The 15,040-nt window shown below is 46.9% G+C and overlaps 1 protein-coding gene across 1 annotated transcript; it reads left to right on the plus strand.

Moving 5' to 3' along the window:
• The first annotated feature begins 1,388 nt into the window (after window positions 1–1,388).
• On the plus strand, window positions 1,389–14,436 carry COPS8 (COP9 signalosome subunit 8). Its single transcript, XM_019740937.2, has 8 exons — window positions 1,389–1,554; window positions 2,517–2,587; window positions 3,509–3,557; window positions 4,734–4,866; window positions 8,783–8,890; window positions 11,481–11,543; window positions 12,692–12,739; window positions 13,402–14,436. The coding sequence occupies exons 1-8, from the start codon at window positions 1,477–1,479 to the stop codon at window positions 13,479–13,481; spliced, it is 630 nt and encodes a 209-aa protein (XP_019596496.1). The 5' UTR covers window positions 1,389–1,476; the 3' UTR covers window positions 13,482–14,436.
• Window positions 14,437–15,040: the final 604 nt, after the last annotated feature.

A 15,040-nucleotide genomic window follows, 5' to 3' on the forward strand; every position in this document is an offset into this window, starting at 1 on the left:
GGAGTATTTGCACATGAGCAAAAAGATGTGTGCAATATGCATGTTTGCTGCCATTGCACATACTGTTTAAAACACCCCATGAACATAGACTTCCCAGAGGAGCCCCAGGTGGGAGTTCAGCAAGACTCACAGTGAGAACAAGGTACCCCGTTATGTCTGCAGGGGAGAAAGCTGGGTGGTGACAGCCATAAGAGGCCACATTATTTCTTAGAAGCTGAACTTGCTTCAAATACATAATGAAGGCAACGTTGTCTTAAAAACACCAACGACCAAGGAGCCCTATTATGATCTTTCCTACTTACGTTACTTCTTAGTAGTATGCTGAAATGTTCCTTTGATCGTACTGAAAATGATAACATCACAGCAGGGGGTAAGTTCCTTTACTTCCAGTCCTCTGTCACTCATCAGAAAGTCTAAGGTAGAAAGTGCTGGTAGCGCATAAAACGAAGCACGTGTAAAACAGTTGAGTTGGTTTTGTGCAACATTTGCATGGTTCAGCTAAGAAGAAAACACACATGCATGTCTGAGGTATGACTTGGAAATTGTGTGATTTCTGTTTGAGACCCTCAGGGACCAAAAAAAAAAAAAAAATGGAAAAAGCTCTACGTTACCTTTAATGGCACCCCACCCCGTTTGTCAACAAGGGGTCCTGTGTTTTCAATTTCCTCTGCACCCACAAATTATGTAGCCAACTCTGAAGCAGGAAACAAATTGAAGCCTCTTTCCTGGTGGTGTAGAGGGAGCAGCAAAACAAGCATGTAAATAGAAAGTGCATAATTTAATGCTCGCTAGCGATAAGCACCTTACAGAAAACAAGGAGGCCTGGGTGGCTGGACCACGTCGGAGAGAAATCTGAGCGTGAGACCTTGAAACCTTGTAAGCGACGGCAAGCGATTTGGATTTGGGGTTGGAGCAGGGTAACAAGATCTGATTTACGTTTCCAAAAAATCATTGTGGCTGCGGTGGCTGTGTAGGGAGCGAGGCAGACGCTGACGTGCAAGCAGTGTCGGCGGTCGGGACCACGCAGCTTCCCGAGGACGTGGGGTCTGCAAGAGGGGAGATCCCCGTGCAAGGACGGCGTGCCCTTCAGAGATGGGGAGGGCTGAAGGGGCTCGTTTGGGGCAGAACCTAAGGTACGTTTTGAATCTTTAAATATGCGTGTGTATTATTCCTCAAAGCGGAGACATCGAATCCCCCTCAAATCTGCACAAACGTCGTCCCTTCCTGGGTTTGGACGAGCACAGGGAACGCAGCTCTCCATCAGGCCGGGCCAGTCCTCCAGAGCACCGAGAGCGCCGGCCAGAGCGGCGGCGACCTCGGCCGGCCGCAGCGACGTCCGACCACGCATCGGAACCGACGTTACGCCTGCGCAGGCGCACTCGGCGGAGGCTTTTACGTCATCACGGGCGCGACGCCCAAAGGCTCGGTTAGGGGTCTGGCTATTCGGAAGGTGCGGCGGCGGGACCGGCCGGGAAGATGCCCGTTGCCGTGATGGCAGAAAGTGCCTTTAGTTTCAAAAAGTTGCTGGATCAGTGCGAGAACCAGGAGCTCGAGGTAACCGTTCGCGTAGCGCTGGGACGAGCCGCCGGGTTTGCCCGGCCCCGGGCGGCGCCGGTCTCCAGGGCAACGTGGCCTGGGCGCTGCGAGGCCGGGGGTGTGGAGCCCGGGGCGCGCCTCCTGCGCCGAAGGCTGAGGACCCCGGCCCAGTTCCCCGAACTCGCGGGGAGCTTTCTGCTTGTTTTCGGCCCGTGTGCCCGAGGGTCCCGCCCGTCTCGGGTCCTCACCCCCCCTGTGCTGCTCTTGTCGGATTCACGCCGTTCCCTCCGGCTGTGGGGGGAGGGGGCTGTTGTGGATTCTGTTAAATACGTGTGTAGGCGACACAGACCGAAGGAGAAGCAGCCGTTGGAAATCTGACTTAAAAGCCCTCGTCAGGCCCAGCGTTGTCGCGCGGGCGGGCCGTTTTGTCTTTAACAGGACGGGTGGGGGTTACAGCTGCAGCGATTAAAGTTAAGGTCTGTTTCTTAGAAAGGCTCCTGACAGCTGTATATGCACAGTCGCCCGCCAGAGACGACAGCCAGTTAAACAGTTAAAACTAGCGGCGCACCGACGCTTACGGCCGTTTTCTGACGGAGTCAAAGTTGAAGGAGGATAGAAACGTCCGTAACTCAGCTGATGGCTTCGTGTTTGTCAGTTTCACTCAGATACTCAACATACTTAACATCATGGCAGGATCACAACACTTTACGACTCTGTTAGAAATATTTGTTTCTTGTGATAGTAAGATCGTTTCTATAAGAATTTCAGGACTGGGAAAGGGGTCTCGTGTAAATAGTCTTGTTCCTATAGAGACACTGAAGCCCAGGGGGAGAGAAATCACTGCTGACGACAGACCCAAAGTTAATATTCTGGGTTTTATTGTTTGGTACTTCTACTGATTGGTGTGAGTAATACACTCTTTTTTAAAAAATGAAACTTGAGAGTAATGAGGTTTTTCTCTTTCGCTTCTGGCCGTACAGGCTCCTGGAGGAATTGCTACACCCCCAGTGTATGGTCAGCTCTTAGCGCTGTATCTGCTCCATAATGACATGTAAGTACTTTTTACCTAAAGTCAACAGCAGCCGTTTCTTCGGATCATACAGAAATAATCTGTGCATTGAAGTAGCACCACTAAAACATAGGCACAGGGAGTCGTTAATAGATCATTTATTATAATATTTAATATACCTGTGCCATATATTGAATCATAACTTGATGAATTATGACTGGGCTGAGTTATTTAAAAATACACTTATTTTACATAGACCTTATAAAAACATTCTAATTTGTGATGAGAAACTACAGTGTCAGTAAATTCATTTAATTCTATTGACCTTGTCTTTTTTGTCTTTCTGTAACCCTTTCTTATGACCGCTATTTACTTAAGTTCACATGCAACCAGTGGACCAAGAGAAACTGAAGGAAAGGTTGAGGAAGCGAAGAAGAATTTATTACTAACTTGTATGAGATTTCTGGAAAATTTTTTGTTTTTTAGTTGCTCCTAATTCGTGTTCATTAAGGAAAAGCAGAAAGCATAACTGTGCAAAAGAATAGGAATCCCTTATGTTTCTAGGACCCATCAATGATTACTGTTGAATTTTGTTTTAAATTCTTCTAAACGTTTTCATATCTTTTAAAAAGCTAAACCAAGGTTTTGTATTACACATATACTATAGAAATTACCTGTTTCATTTACTGTAATCCCATCATGATGTTTGCTGTAGTTCAAGCTTCCAAACTTAACAACTGCTTTGAAGTTTCCGTGGCTCTGTCCCCACTATATGGGGAGTGGTCACGATAAGGAGAAAAGCATTGTGTACTGTATGTATTGACACATAAAACTAAATTTCATTCCGTATTATATAGAGTATTTTAAAGTATGCGTCTGTTTGTATTGGGATTTAGAATTTTAAATATTTACTGACTGGATTTTTTTTTTTTAATTGCTTATTCTTTCTTGGATGTAAATTAGGAACAATGCAAGATATCTTTGGAAAAGAATACCACCTGCTATAAAGTCTGTAAGTATTCTTTCAATGTTTTGCTACTTTAATATATAATGACATTCGTTTAAATGGCCATCTCATAAAAGTTTGTTTGCTTCCCCATGTGGTTCACAGAAATTGTTATTAAACTGGTATTAAAGTTTAAGAATAGATCTTCAAATTCTTCTGATCAGAAATTTTAGTTTCCTTTGGATGGTATAGAAATCTGTGCTTAGCTCCAACCCATCAGATTTCTTGAGACATTTCATGCAAATGTCACTTAGGCAGATAAACAGCTGAACCAGTTTAGACAAAGATTTGGTTGTTGTTGTTGTTTTTAACTGATTCATGCAGCTCCCTAAAATGGTACTTATTTTGAACCTAGTATTGTTTATAAGAATATTCTAAAAATTGGGATTACTCATAGCATTAAGATTATTTTTGCTAAGTAGGGTTTCACGTTTCTTATTTTGAGTGGGAGAGTAGATGAAAAATAACCTCTTAAAAGTTTTTTCCAAAGTGGAATGAAGTAAGTTTTTATTTGCAAGTGATTCACTGTCTAACATAAATGTGAAGTAAATTTTTTAAACATCCACAGAATATTGCCAAGAATTCACCTAAACTCTTTTGTTCATTGTTGATGTTCAATAGTAGATCAAATTAGTCTTTTCTTTGCCCAGTCATTCTATTAATGTGCCTCCCGCTTCATTGGCTTAAGAACAACCATAAATTTTGTGCACGGTGTCAGTGCTATTAATGGGAGCTTATCCTTAGAGAGGTTTCAGTGTGTGACATCTTGGATTGGCAGTCTGTACTGTTAGCCATTTTGCTATTACTTTTGTCCTAAGGAAATATATATGTATAGATCAGTATTATATGTTGTACGTGTTACGTGCATTAATGAAATACTATATATTCTATACAAAATACTATATATATTTATCTTTTAATGAACAATGTGTAAGATAATTCTCACACTTAATTCTGAAATATTTTTGGACTAAATTCTCATGCCTTAATTTGCTATTATAATAAAAATTTATATCAAACATATAAATAGACTTTACTGTTGATGATGTTTGAAAACCTTTTTGATAGTGATTGAGCTGAAAAAATAATTACATGTTTTAAATGTTGAATGATGTTTTAAGATAACTGTTGTTGGTAAATCTGCAGAGTGAATGTCCTCCAAGGCACTAATATTTATTGCAGGCAAATTCTGAACTCGGGGGAATTTGGTCAGTAGGACAGCGAATCTGGCAGAGAGATTTCCCTGGAATCTATACGACCATCAACGCTCACCAGTGGTCTGAGACGGTCCAGCCAATCATGGAAGCCCTTAGAGGTAGGGTTTCTTTGTGGTTAGGAATTGCGTTAGTCTAGACCTGTCCCCTAAGTGCTGAAATGTTGAAGTAAGTCAGTGGTGTGTTTTAAAAATAGATCTTTTCTAAATGAAGGGGGCAGTTTTCAGAATTCTTTTTTAGATTTGTTATAACCGTGCTTTTTCATTTCCTGTCGCTTGTGATTACATAGACAGTTCAGTTGCTGTCTCTTAATTTAGTTCTAGATTGAAATTGCTCTTGTCAGTCAGAGGGGTTTTTTGCTGCTACAGTGAGATCTTGTAATACTCTAATAAGTTCAAGGTAAAGGTTAAGATTTTTAAAACCCATATATTTGAAGTAGAGACGCTTTGTTCTCTGTTGATCTCAGCCTTTGGTAGACGTTGTCTCCAACTTGTGGATTTTGCAGCTGATCAGTACAAAGGTGCTCAGAGGTGTTTAAAATTGCTCTACAGGACTGCAAGCCAGGTGCGACAGGGCACTGCTCCCGTGATGAAACTCGCCCTGCCACTGTCTTTCCAGTCCGCCTCCCCACCCTTTGCTTCCCGTCTGTCTTCACCCTTTGCTTCCTGTCTTCCCGGTTCACTCTTACAAATTCATAGAGTGATCTCTTATGTGGTTGTGCCCTGTTTCTTAGTTACCTTGTTTCTATGGTGAGTGCCTGCCTTCCTGCTAGGGGAGTCGGTGAGGAGGGATTGATGAGTAACCGCTCACATCCCTGGTAAGGGGCTTCGGCTTTCCAGGGGAGCAGAGGTAAAGATTGCTTTCGAGGTGTATTAATTCTCAGAATGGTAAAACGGTATCAGCATAAAACAGAACGACGCACGTGACAAAACAAGCGGCACTTACTTTCAATATGAAGGAAGTGAGCAGAAGTGTGGGGCTGGCAGGTGGGGGGAAGGAGGAATGTGGAGTTGGGTTGCACAGGTACGGGGTACGCGCACGGGAAACAGCCTTAACCCCTCGGGTGTCGGGTATGATGGTGGGCTTGCTAGCGTCTGGTTCCGTCTCACCGTCTCACCGTGAGGACGCAGGCCGTGTGCCTTTTCCCAGCGTTACACAGCACGTTCACTGGCAGGATGAGGGCTCAGGTCTCCTGGCTCGTTCAGCAGGTGTTCTGTTGTCTGCCTTCAGTGGGCACCCTCGGCGGCCTCCCCAGCGCCTCCTCCGCGGGCTTCTCCATTAGGTTCAGATTGAAAGCGTCCAGGAGGCCCCTGCAAGGCTGTATAGGGTAACACGTGGGCGCTGGGACTCAGGAGCCAGGCTTCTGGGGCTCAGATCCTGGTCTGCCGCTTACGGGGGTGACCTCTCTGTGCCCCATTGTCCTCGTTTGTAAAACAGGATTAGAAATAGTGCTTTCCTCAGGTTGTTGTAAATGAGTTAATATGTGTACACACTTACCAGATTCTGAAGCACTTTTACTCACCTGCAATATTTGTGACTATATCGAGAATTTTACAAATCCTCAGATTCACGCCTGTTGCTACATGACAAGCAACCTGGTGAGGAGAGTCTCATATAGATTTGAGTTACTGCTAAATTCAGTGTTTGCTTTTTGATGTGTTATAATACAGACTTCTTTTTTCTAGTTAAGAACAGTCACTTTTTTAGCTCTCTTCCCATTCTGTTCTGAATTAGTCACAGTCCTTCCAGAAAAGGGGAAACGGCTTGCCTGAAGAGAGGCGAGAGGACAGCTTTGCAGGGGATGCCAGCAGGGGCTGGTGAGGCGCCGTGGACTAGCTGCAGACCAGCCATTCTCACCCTCCACCCAAGGGCAAGGCGAGGGGCCAGCAGGGCTGCAGCCATGGCATGAGGGCTGCCCCCCAGCAGCAGCTGTGGAAGGGGGGGAGGTACATTCGCGTGGCCTTTCCTCTGGCCTCTGGCCTGCAGAACCCCCCTTCGCCAGGCAGGGGAGTCGGGTCCTGCAGGCCTTGGTGGTCCACCTCCCGAGGGTGGAGCGTGGCCCAGGAGGGCAGAGGGGGGTGGGAAGGCTGGGTCAGCTGGCTCCCCTTCCCTCCTGTCTGCAGCGCGGGTCATTCCGGGGAGTGTTTGCGGAGTAACTGCAGGAGCGCTCTGGGAGGGGCTCCCCGTTCACCAGGCCTTGTCCCGGGATGAACTGCTCAGTCTTTGGGTGCTGGCTGCAGCATGTCATTCCAGTGCCTGCCCTCGTGAGGCCACAGGTTCCACAGACAGGAGGTCCTGGAGTGACTACTCGGAATGTAAGCGTTAGACTCATTCACGCCAGGTGGTTCAAAGCAGCCTGGCGACCTCTAACTGGTTCTCTGGAACCTTTAGCCTTGGCTTTGGCTGCTTCTGTGCTCTCCCATTGTCCCGTTAAACCCCGTCTGTGTCTCCTCTCCCTTCTGTTTCTCTCTGCCGTTCACATTCTCTTCTAGTTCTGATGCCCGTCTCTTCCTCTCAGCCCTAGAACATCTGGCCAGAGCACTTGAACTAAAGGAACTGTTTTTGCCAAGTGAACATCGTTTTTGGTCTACCCTTGTGTTTCCCTTTCCCGTGGTTGCTCTCGGCTCTTTTCCGTTGAGTGTCTGTAGCCACAAGAGAAAACGTTGCTTTGTCTCCAAGGTGTTGTAGAAGTCTGCTCTGAGGTCGTTTGCCGAGAGGTTGGTTCTGAGAGGAAGGCGGTGACTGGACAGACGGGAGGAGAGCAAATCACGGCTCCAGGAAAGCCGGACAGGGTGCCGGCTCCGTGGGGAACGAAGGAACAAGGCGGAGTGTCGGCAAGGCCCAAGGAGTGGGAGGGAACCGAGCCCGGGACTGGGTCGTGCCATTGCATCCAGCGACACCAGCACCAAGCACGGGGTCAGCACATCCTTGGTTAGAGGTGCCAGGCACTTTGGGGGTCCACCCTTCTGTGGAGCAGGAATTGAGCTGATGGGGAGGCGGAGCCGAGGGTGGCACACGTGGTCAAAGGTCGCTTGTTAAGTAAGTGAGCAGTGTAACCAGCTCGTGGCTTTGAAGGTGGGCGCTGCCGGAGGAGGCCGTGCCCACAGACCTGGGATGGTAAAGAGCCCGCGGCCGTGGACCCCGAGCCTGGGCGGGTCTGCAGCAGGTGCCTGCGAGGTGGGGCGTCTGTTAGGCAGTGTCCTGGGGGTGTTCTGGGGCCTATCACATGGCCGCCTCCCCACCGCATGTGGAGAGGAACTCCAGAGGATTTCCTGAGGTGCTGCCGGCCTGGCGGGGGAGCCCCTGTGTTACTAACAGGGCACCGGGCAGAAGACAGGCTGGGCTCCACTTCCTCCCCTTCACTGTCTCTCTCCTTCCGGAATTCTTTCTTTAGTGTGGAGCTGAAGCCTGGCGAGTCCCACTCGTCCTCTAGGGAGCAGGTGTCGCTGCTGGAATCTTTGTAGCCCCTCCCTGTTCTGTTGTCATTCGGGGCTGACCTCAGGATTTGAACCTGAGTGAAGTCAAGGGCGCAGAGCAGACTGGACAGTTGGGAAGGGCGCTCTGGTCAGGGGTTTGTCCTGCAGCCCCGGGGGCGTCCTGTCCCGACCCTCCCGAGAGGGGTACCCAGCTGCACAGATAGGTGTTTTCTGCTCCATTCACTCCAGTGTGTGTGAGTGGAATGAGAGAGTGATTTAAAAACCTATATCACGAACAAATATATTCCATGAAATATTCTTAGGGTCTGACTCTTGTGTGTATTAACTTTTTTCTATCTTTGTAACATTCATTATCATCTGAGAAAGATTATTCACCTAGAAAGAAGTTTAAGAGATTTGTTTATTCAGCAATATTTGAGCAGCTCTTACGTGCTAGACACGTGTATGTATCTGTAAGCACGGAAATCTTTGGGTTGAGCGAGTCTTGTAGGATTTGGACAAGGACAGTCATGTGACTTAGTTCCCTGTTTTAAAAGTGTCAGCTTTCAGTGACTGTGCCAACCCTCCGCTCCCACAACAGATGCAACAAGGAGACGAGCATTCGCCCTGGTCTCTCAAGCTTATACCTCGATCATCGCCGACGATTTCGCAGCTTTTGTCGGGCTCCCTGTGGAAGAGGCTGTGAAAGGTATTTCTGGCCCACTTGTTACTGTCAAGGAAAAGGGAAAATGGAGGTGACAGGTACATGACAGGTGCACGGTCCCTTCCCTGAAACCCTTGGGCAGGATACGGTTCTGGAGTTTGTGGTGTTTGTTCTCCAGGAGGAGGACGTGAAACCAGTAGCACAGCACCCGCAGGGTCTGTAAGGGACACAGTGGTTCTGCAGCAAGCTCAGGGCGAGTGTCCCGGTGGGGATGGCTTCACAGCAGCTTCCCCACCAAGGCACTTACAGGAAGGAAGCATTGGGTTTGGAGAGCTTTGGGGCTGAATGTGGGTGAGAGAATCCAGCTCCCTTCTGACGCTACCTGGAGACAGCATCAGACGCCACACGTACAGGACCTGGTCCCCCAGGACCGCCCCCCACTTCAGGTGCCAGTCCCAAGTCCAGGTGGTCACCTGTGCTTCTGACCAACGGCAATAAATCAGAGGCTCCCGTGGCCCAGCCCCTCCTTGGGTCTGACGAGTCAGCTGCACCAGCTCACACATCTCAGGGAAACCTGTTTAGTCACTGGATTACTGACGTATTATATTACACAGGCTATTAAAGGGTACGAATCAGCAGCCAGGTGAGAAGCTTGGGGCCCAGCACGGTGACATGTGAAGACGTTCCCAATGAAAAGGGGCCGATAAGCTGTCCTTTGGGGGTTTTAAGGAGGCTTCCTTAGGTGGTCACGATCGCCCAGGCCCAGGAAATCCAGGGGTGGGGCTGGAAGTTCCCACCCTCTAACAACAGGACTGGCGCCTGTGGGCAACCAGCTCCCCCCTTGTTCAAAAGTCTCATTAACATAAGAAGAGACCCATTTTGCTCTCACCCAGAAATTCCTAGGGGTTTGGGAGCTGTGAACTAGGAACTGGATGAAAACCAAATCTGAGAAATATATTTCATCTGAATGACCAAATCTGTGTATATATTCCTTATAAATCACAATATCATAGGACCTTTATTTACTTTTAAAGCACTTTTTGCCGAAGATGGGCACCAATTAAAGATACCTTAAAATAAGAGTTTTGCGAAGGAATAAATACTTCACCATATTTATGAAATTAAAATTGGGCTATGTCTCGAGGTGTATGTACCCTTGTTGCATATGATTATTCTGGCTCTTGCCTTACTGGAACCTCTCATGTTCCCGTAATCATTTCTTGTCATGGTTCCCGTGGCCTGACCCCTGAATATTTTCTACCTTCGTGTCTAACACCTGTGATCAAGATCGAAACCCTGTGAAATGATGGTGAGCCCTCTAAGTTGATGCCCAGGCAGGAGAAATTGGAGCTGCTGTGACTAACAGTGGGGACGACGGGAGGTGACTAGAGCAGTGAGTTGTGGGGACAAAGGGCAGGGTGATGAGGGACAGCGCCAGTATTTGATTGACAGCAATCGCACCTCTAAGCCCCAGAGAACATAGTCCTGCCGGTGGTGGAAATGTGTGGATATACAGGTGGGCCAGGTAAGCCACATCGTCGTAATTCTGGGCTTGAACTGTGTAGCTTCTTTAAACCGGTTTTTCCCTCAAATCAACATGCTGATAGATGCATTTTATTTTCGGAACATGAGTCCTGAGTGATCTCAGTGCTCACATTAGAAGCCCCATCTCACTCTCACTCGGTGAAGGTGGATTCTTCCCAGTCTTTCTCTCTCCAGCCCGTCTTCACGCCCATTTCTTACCAGTACCCTGTGCCCTAGGTGCTTGACCCGTCTTCCCCACTGGCCCCCAGGTGTGCTTTGGCATTTTCATTTCTCAGGTGAGGCCCTGAGATGGCCGTAGAGCATTGCACTCACCTTGTTTCATTGTTCTACAGTGATAGGCGTTTTTATTCTCCAGCCAGAGTAGGCGCTCCATCTGGCGCCGACCTTATTCTTCAGTTTCCGAGGCCTGACAGTGTAGACACACAAGGCAGGCTGATGCACGTTCTTACAGTGACTCATGCTGTCACTCATACAAACGTATTCACTGTGACTCTGCTCTTGAAATTGATCGCTAATTTGTGACCTATTAAGTAATAGACCCCAGAGCCCATACTGGGTTGAATTCCTGTCCCCCCCCATGCTAGCAGTTTGACCTAGGACGAGGCACAGGAATTCCCTGAGCTTCATTTTCTGTCTCTGTGAAGTTACGTTGTATGTCTCATTCCATGGAGTTGTTATGACGACTACAGAAATGGTCCTAGAAAGCCACCCAGTGCGTCACCTACCTCCTGGGCAGCCTGTCTGTGTGGGGCTGTGTCTGTCACTGCCGTCCTCTGTTGTCACGGGTACGAGGCCTGCAGGGAGCACCGTGCAGGTGCCCCTTATGTCTTTTTGTAACGATATTAACCATGTTAACACCAAATACATACGTTACAGAAAACTCATCATCTGGTAGTGAGTGTCCCAGCCTGACCGAGTAACATGAAGCTTTGATCTGTTGCAGAAGTATCTCAAAGACAAGCTTTCGTGAGAATGCCATCTGTGGCATAGCTTTCTAGTGAAACTGCCATAGAAGTCATGTCATTGGCAGCAAATGAAAATTGGGGGTTTTGACTCTTTCTTCATTTGTGTATTAAATACTTACTTTCAGGTATATTAGAGCAAGGATGGCAAGCGGACTCTGCCACCAGGATGGTGACGCCCAAAAAGCCAGGTAGGTGGCGCTCTGCACCCGCTCGGGCAGCCTCGCGCTCCGGAAGGTGCTCTGGCTTTTCAGACACTGAATTAGAGTGATTGGCTACAATTCTGCTGTGCTAACCAAATGGGGACAGCTCCTGTTAAACATGGACACGGAATGGTGGGCACTCAGGGTGGAGAGGGTGGAAAAGTCACCTAGTTTTACCTTAAGTTTTAAAAATGCATTTCTCGTATGTGAACTGTTTCATGTGGGTGTTTTATAATTCTTATGACATAATTTTTACTCATTATTAATATCCCATTCTTCTATTTATGGACCCATTTCTAACTGTGCATCCTTCATATCTAACTGTGGCCTGCAGACTTTTAATACTCAGATACTTCCGTTCCCCTTGTACTGTAGACACATAGACTGTTCAAAACAAGACTTTCCATAGCTTGAATCTTCACAAAATTAAGTTGTCTGGTCTTCCTTTTAAGGCTTTAGATCAGGGGTGTCCAAACTTTTTTCAATGTTTTTTACCAAGTGCCATAAGCGGTAAAATACACAAACAGCCGGGCCACTCACTCGAGGTGAAGTACGTATTGCCTCACCTGGTTTATTTAAGTAAACTAAATGATTTTTGGAATTTGCTGCAGGTCAATTAACAATGGATTGCAGGCCACAGTTGGCCCGCGGGCCGCAGTGTGGACACCCCTGCTTTAGATCATGTGAGCTGTCTTTGCTGTCTGGGTCCCAGCCCTCGGTCCTGCTGTGGGACTGAGGGGTGCTGTCTGCCTCCCGCTCCCCAGGTGTGTCCCTGTCTGCTGGGATTTCAGAGCTGAGCTCATGCCCATGTCATACACCCCTCTGTTGTACCTCAGCAGGTTTCCTTTCCCTGCTCTGAATTCCTGCTGTGTATGCGTCCTTGACTCCACCATGAAGTATCGCACAGATCTCAAAGGGGTCAGCCCTGTGAGGGTGCAGAGGCGTGGGGAGACATGGCCCCGGCCAGGCTAGATGAGAGAGGACTGGTCAAACACAAGACTAACACGACAGAGCATCATTCTCACCTCTGTGGGACTAGTGGCCATATGTGCATATTGCATTCAAGGTGACAGGTTCTGCATGAGGATTCTTTATGATAACTTCTGCTAATTGGGCTGTAAATTTTGTGTATTTAGTTGCAGGCGCCCTGGATGTGTCCTTTAGCAGGTTTATTCCTTTATCAGGTATGTATTCTCATGTGCTCACTTAGAATATGTTCCATTGTTCTTAATCGTTTGTAGTTTGTGCCTATTTTTCTGAGTTCTAACCTCGTAAGGAAATTGAATTTTTTACTTGGTATTTATAATAATACACCTGGTTACAACAGTGAAAGTGTGGGCCGCCCTCTAGCTGACCTTGAACACCAGCCAGGTGGGGAGGCCATGGCGGAGCTGCTCACCGCATGTGTCCTTCAGAGGCATCCCTGGGCTGGCACGTGGTAACTTCTGGACAGTGGGCTTCTTTGTGGTTTATTTTGTTCATTCACAATGTGAGATTCTCGTAGAGCAGTGTCTGTCACAGGGTAACACTCAGTAATTTATTCGTAGAATTAAGTATCGCATGGGTCGGGTCTTTCCAAGAAGAGCTGTGTTCTCTTAAAAGATACGTTGCATGTTAACTTCAGTAACAACAGCAAAGCCAGACATGGCTTTACTCCCAGTTTGGGAAAACTACTCATGAAAGTTGAGACTTCTGGGCTCGTTTTTCCAAAAGGTCCAAAATCAGGGCAAATCTAGGAAAGTTTCCTTATTGTCAAATTAAAGATACTGGAGGGTGTGGGTGGCAGAACCGAAGCTTTGTTACACATGTAACTAACTCGTGGTGTGTTTCTCTCTTCAATGCACAGAACCTGCACCAGTCCCACCAATCCCCAATGAACAGCAGTTAGCCAGACTGACTGACTACGTGGCTTTCCTGGAGAACTGACTTGCTGTTGAGCCCCACACCACGTTCAGAGCCCTGTATACTGACAAATAGAGAAATATCAGATTCTTATTTTCAGTTCATTGGATGGATGAAACACCTCAGCATTCCTCACTGAGTATGTGATAAAAATACATATATAACATAAAGTATATTATATGTATTTTGTCCTTAAAGATCATACTGACTAGTGGTTGAAACAGTTCTCATTTTGTAATTGGCAATTTGGATGGAGCCTGTCAGTAGTTCACAGTCACCTTCTAGTTCCTCATGACTCGTGAGCGTGGCCCTCCTGCTCCGTGCACCCCGCGGCTGTCAGTTGTGTCTCCTGCCCTGGCACGCAGCACACTCCCGCCCACCCGTACCACTCGTGTGTACTTGTAGTGACTCACTGCAGCATGAGGGGCTCTCCCCAGGGGCGTATCTGAACGGCAGGGCATTCTGACTCACCCGCTTTGGAGAATATTCTCTCTTTTCTCCTCACCTCCTGAGAGTCACTAATACAGGATACTGAAATACAGCTGAGCAGCAAAAAAGTCATTTCGTTGGTAAACCAGTTTGTTAACTTCAGACTTTCTTCTGATGGAGTGAGTCCATCCATTGCTGCAGTGGAGGGCTTGCCATGAAAATGCAGCTTGTGTAAGATGTTCCTGAGGAGCACTGAGCTGGAATCTTTCCTTCCAGAAGAAGGGAACGTAGCGTGCGGAATGCATTGTATTGGGAAAGAAGCTACTAAGATAAGTGATACAGTTTGTACAACTATCCTGGGGTCTGTTCGTTGCTCATTTATCCCTCGGTTCAAGTTCTGCCTTTAGAGAAATACTGAACAAATCTCATTTTTGTGTGTGACAGCCTTCTGAATATTTGAAGTTGTTTATTGTATCTTCAGGTTAAATAAAACACCCCCTAGTTCATTTATTTTGCATTTGTTCAATAAATATTTAATTGAATTCTTCAACTGTTTTATCTAAGGTTGTTTCTAGAAATTTCACCGTCCTGGTCTTTGTGTGGATACATTCTGGTTTGTCATTGTCTCTTAAAATAGGAGTTTCTCAATTAAGTAGAAATTACCTATATAGTTGTAATTATATGATTCAGTTTTCACTCCTTTTAAATACATTTTCCTGGCTATTTCAGTTTTTGTTAACATTTGTGGAAATACCTGTTAAATGAGCATTTTATTTAACCCTGATGGGTCAATCGTGGTGTTAAAAGTCCTTGTTTTACAGTTGAGCAAATGGAAATTCAAGAAGTTGCAGGGTCAGCAGCTAGAAATGGATGCCAGTTTTAGAAATTCCAAGTATTAGTACAGATGGTATCCATGGGCCTTATATTTAATAGCAGACGGGAGTCCCCCCAGACGCTCCTTATTGGGGGCTAGTTGAATAAACAGCAGTGTACGCGCAGGGCCGCACTGCTGTAAAGGAGTGAAGGTCTTGATACACTGAGGCCGTGATCACCAGAGTGAAAACAGGAAGCACAGGGCTTTGTGCTGCTCTGAGGCTAAGAGGGTGAGTGGATACCAATGTGCACACACATCTCCTGCTACTGCAAAAAGCAGC

The sequence above is a fragment of the Rhinolophus sinicus genome, linkage group LG01 (assembly GCF_036562045.2).
Source record: "Rhinolophus sinicus isolate RSC01 linkage group LG01, ASM3656204v1, whole genome shotgun sequence".
NCBI lineage: Eukaryota > Metazoa > Chordata > Mammalia > Chiroptera > Rhinolophidae > Rhinolophus > Rhinolophus sinicus.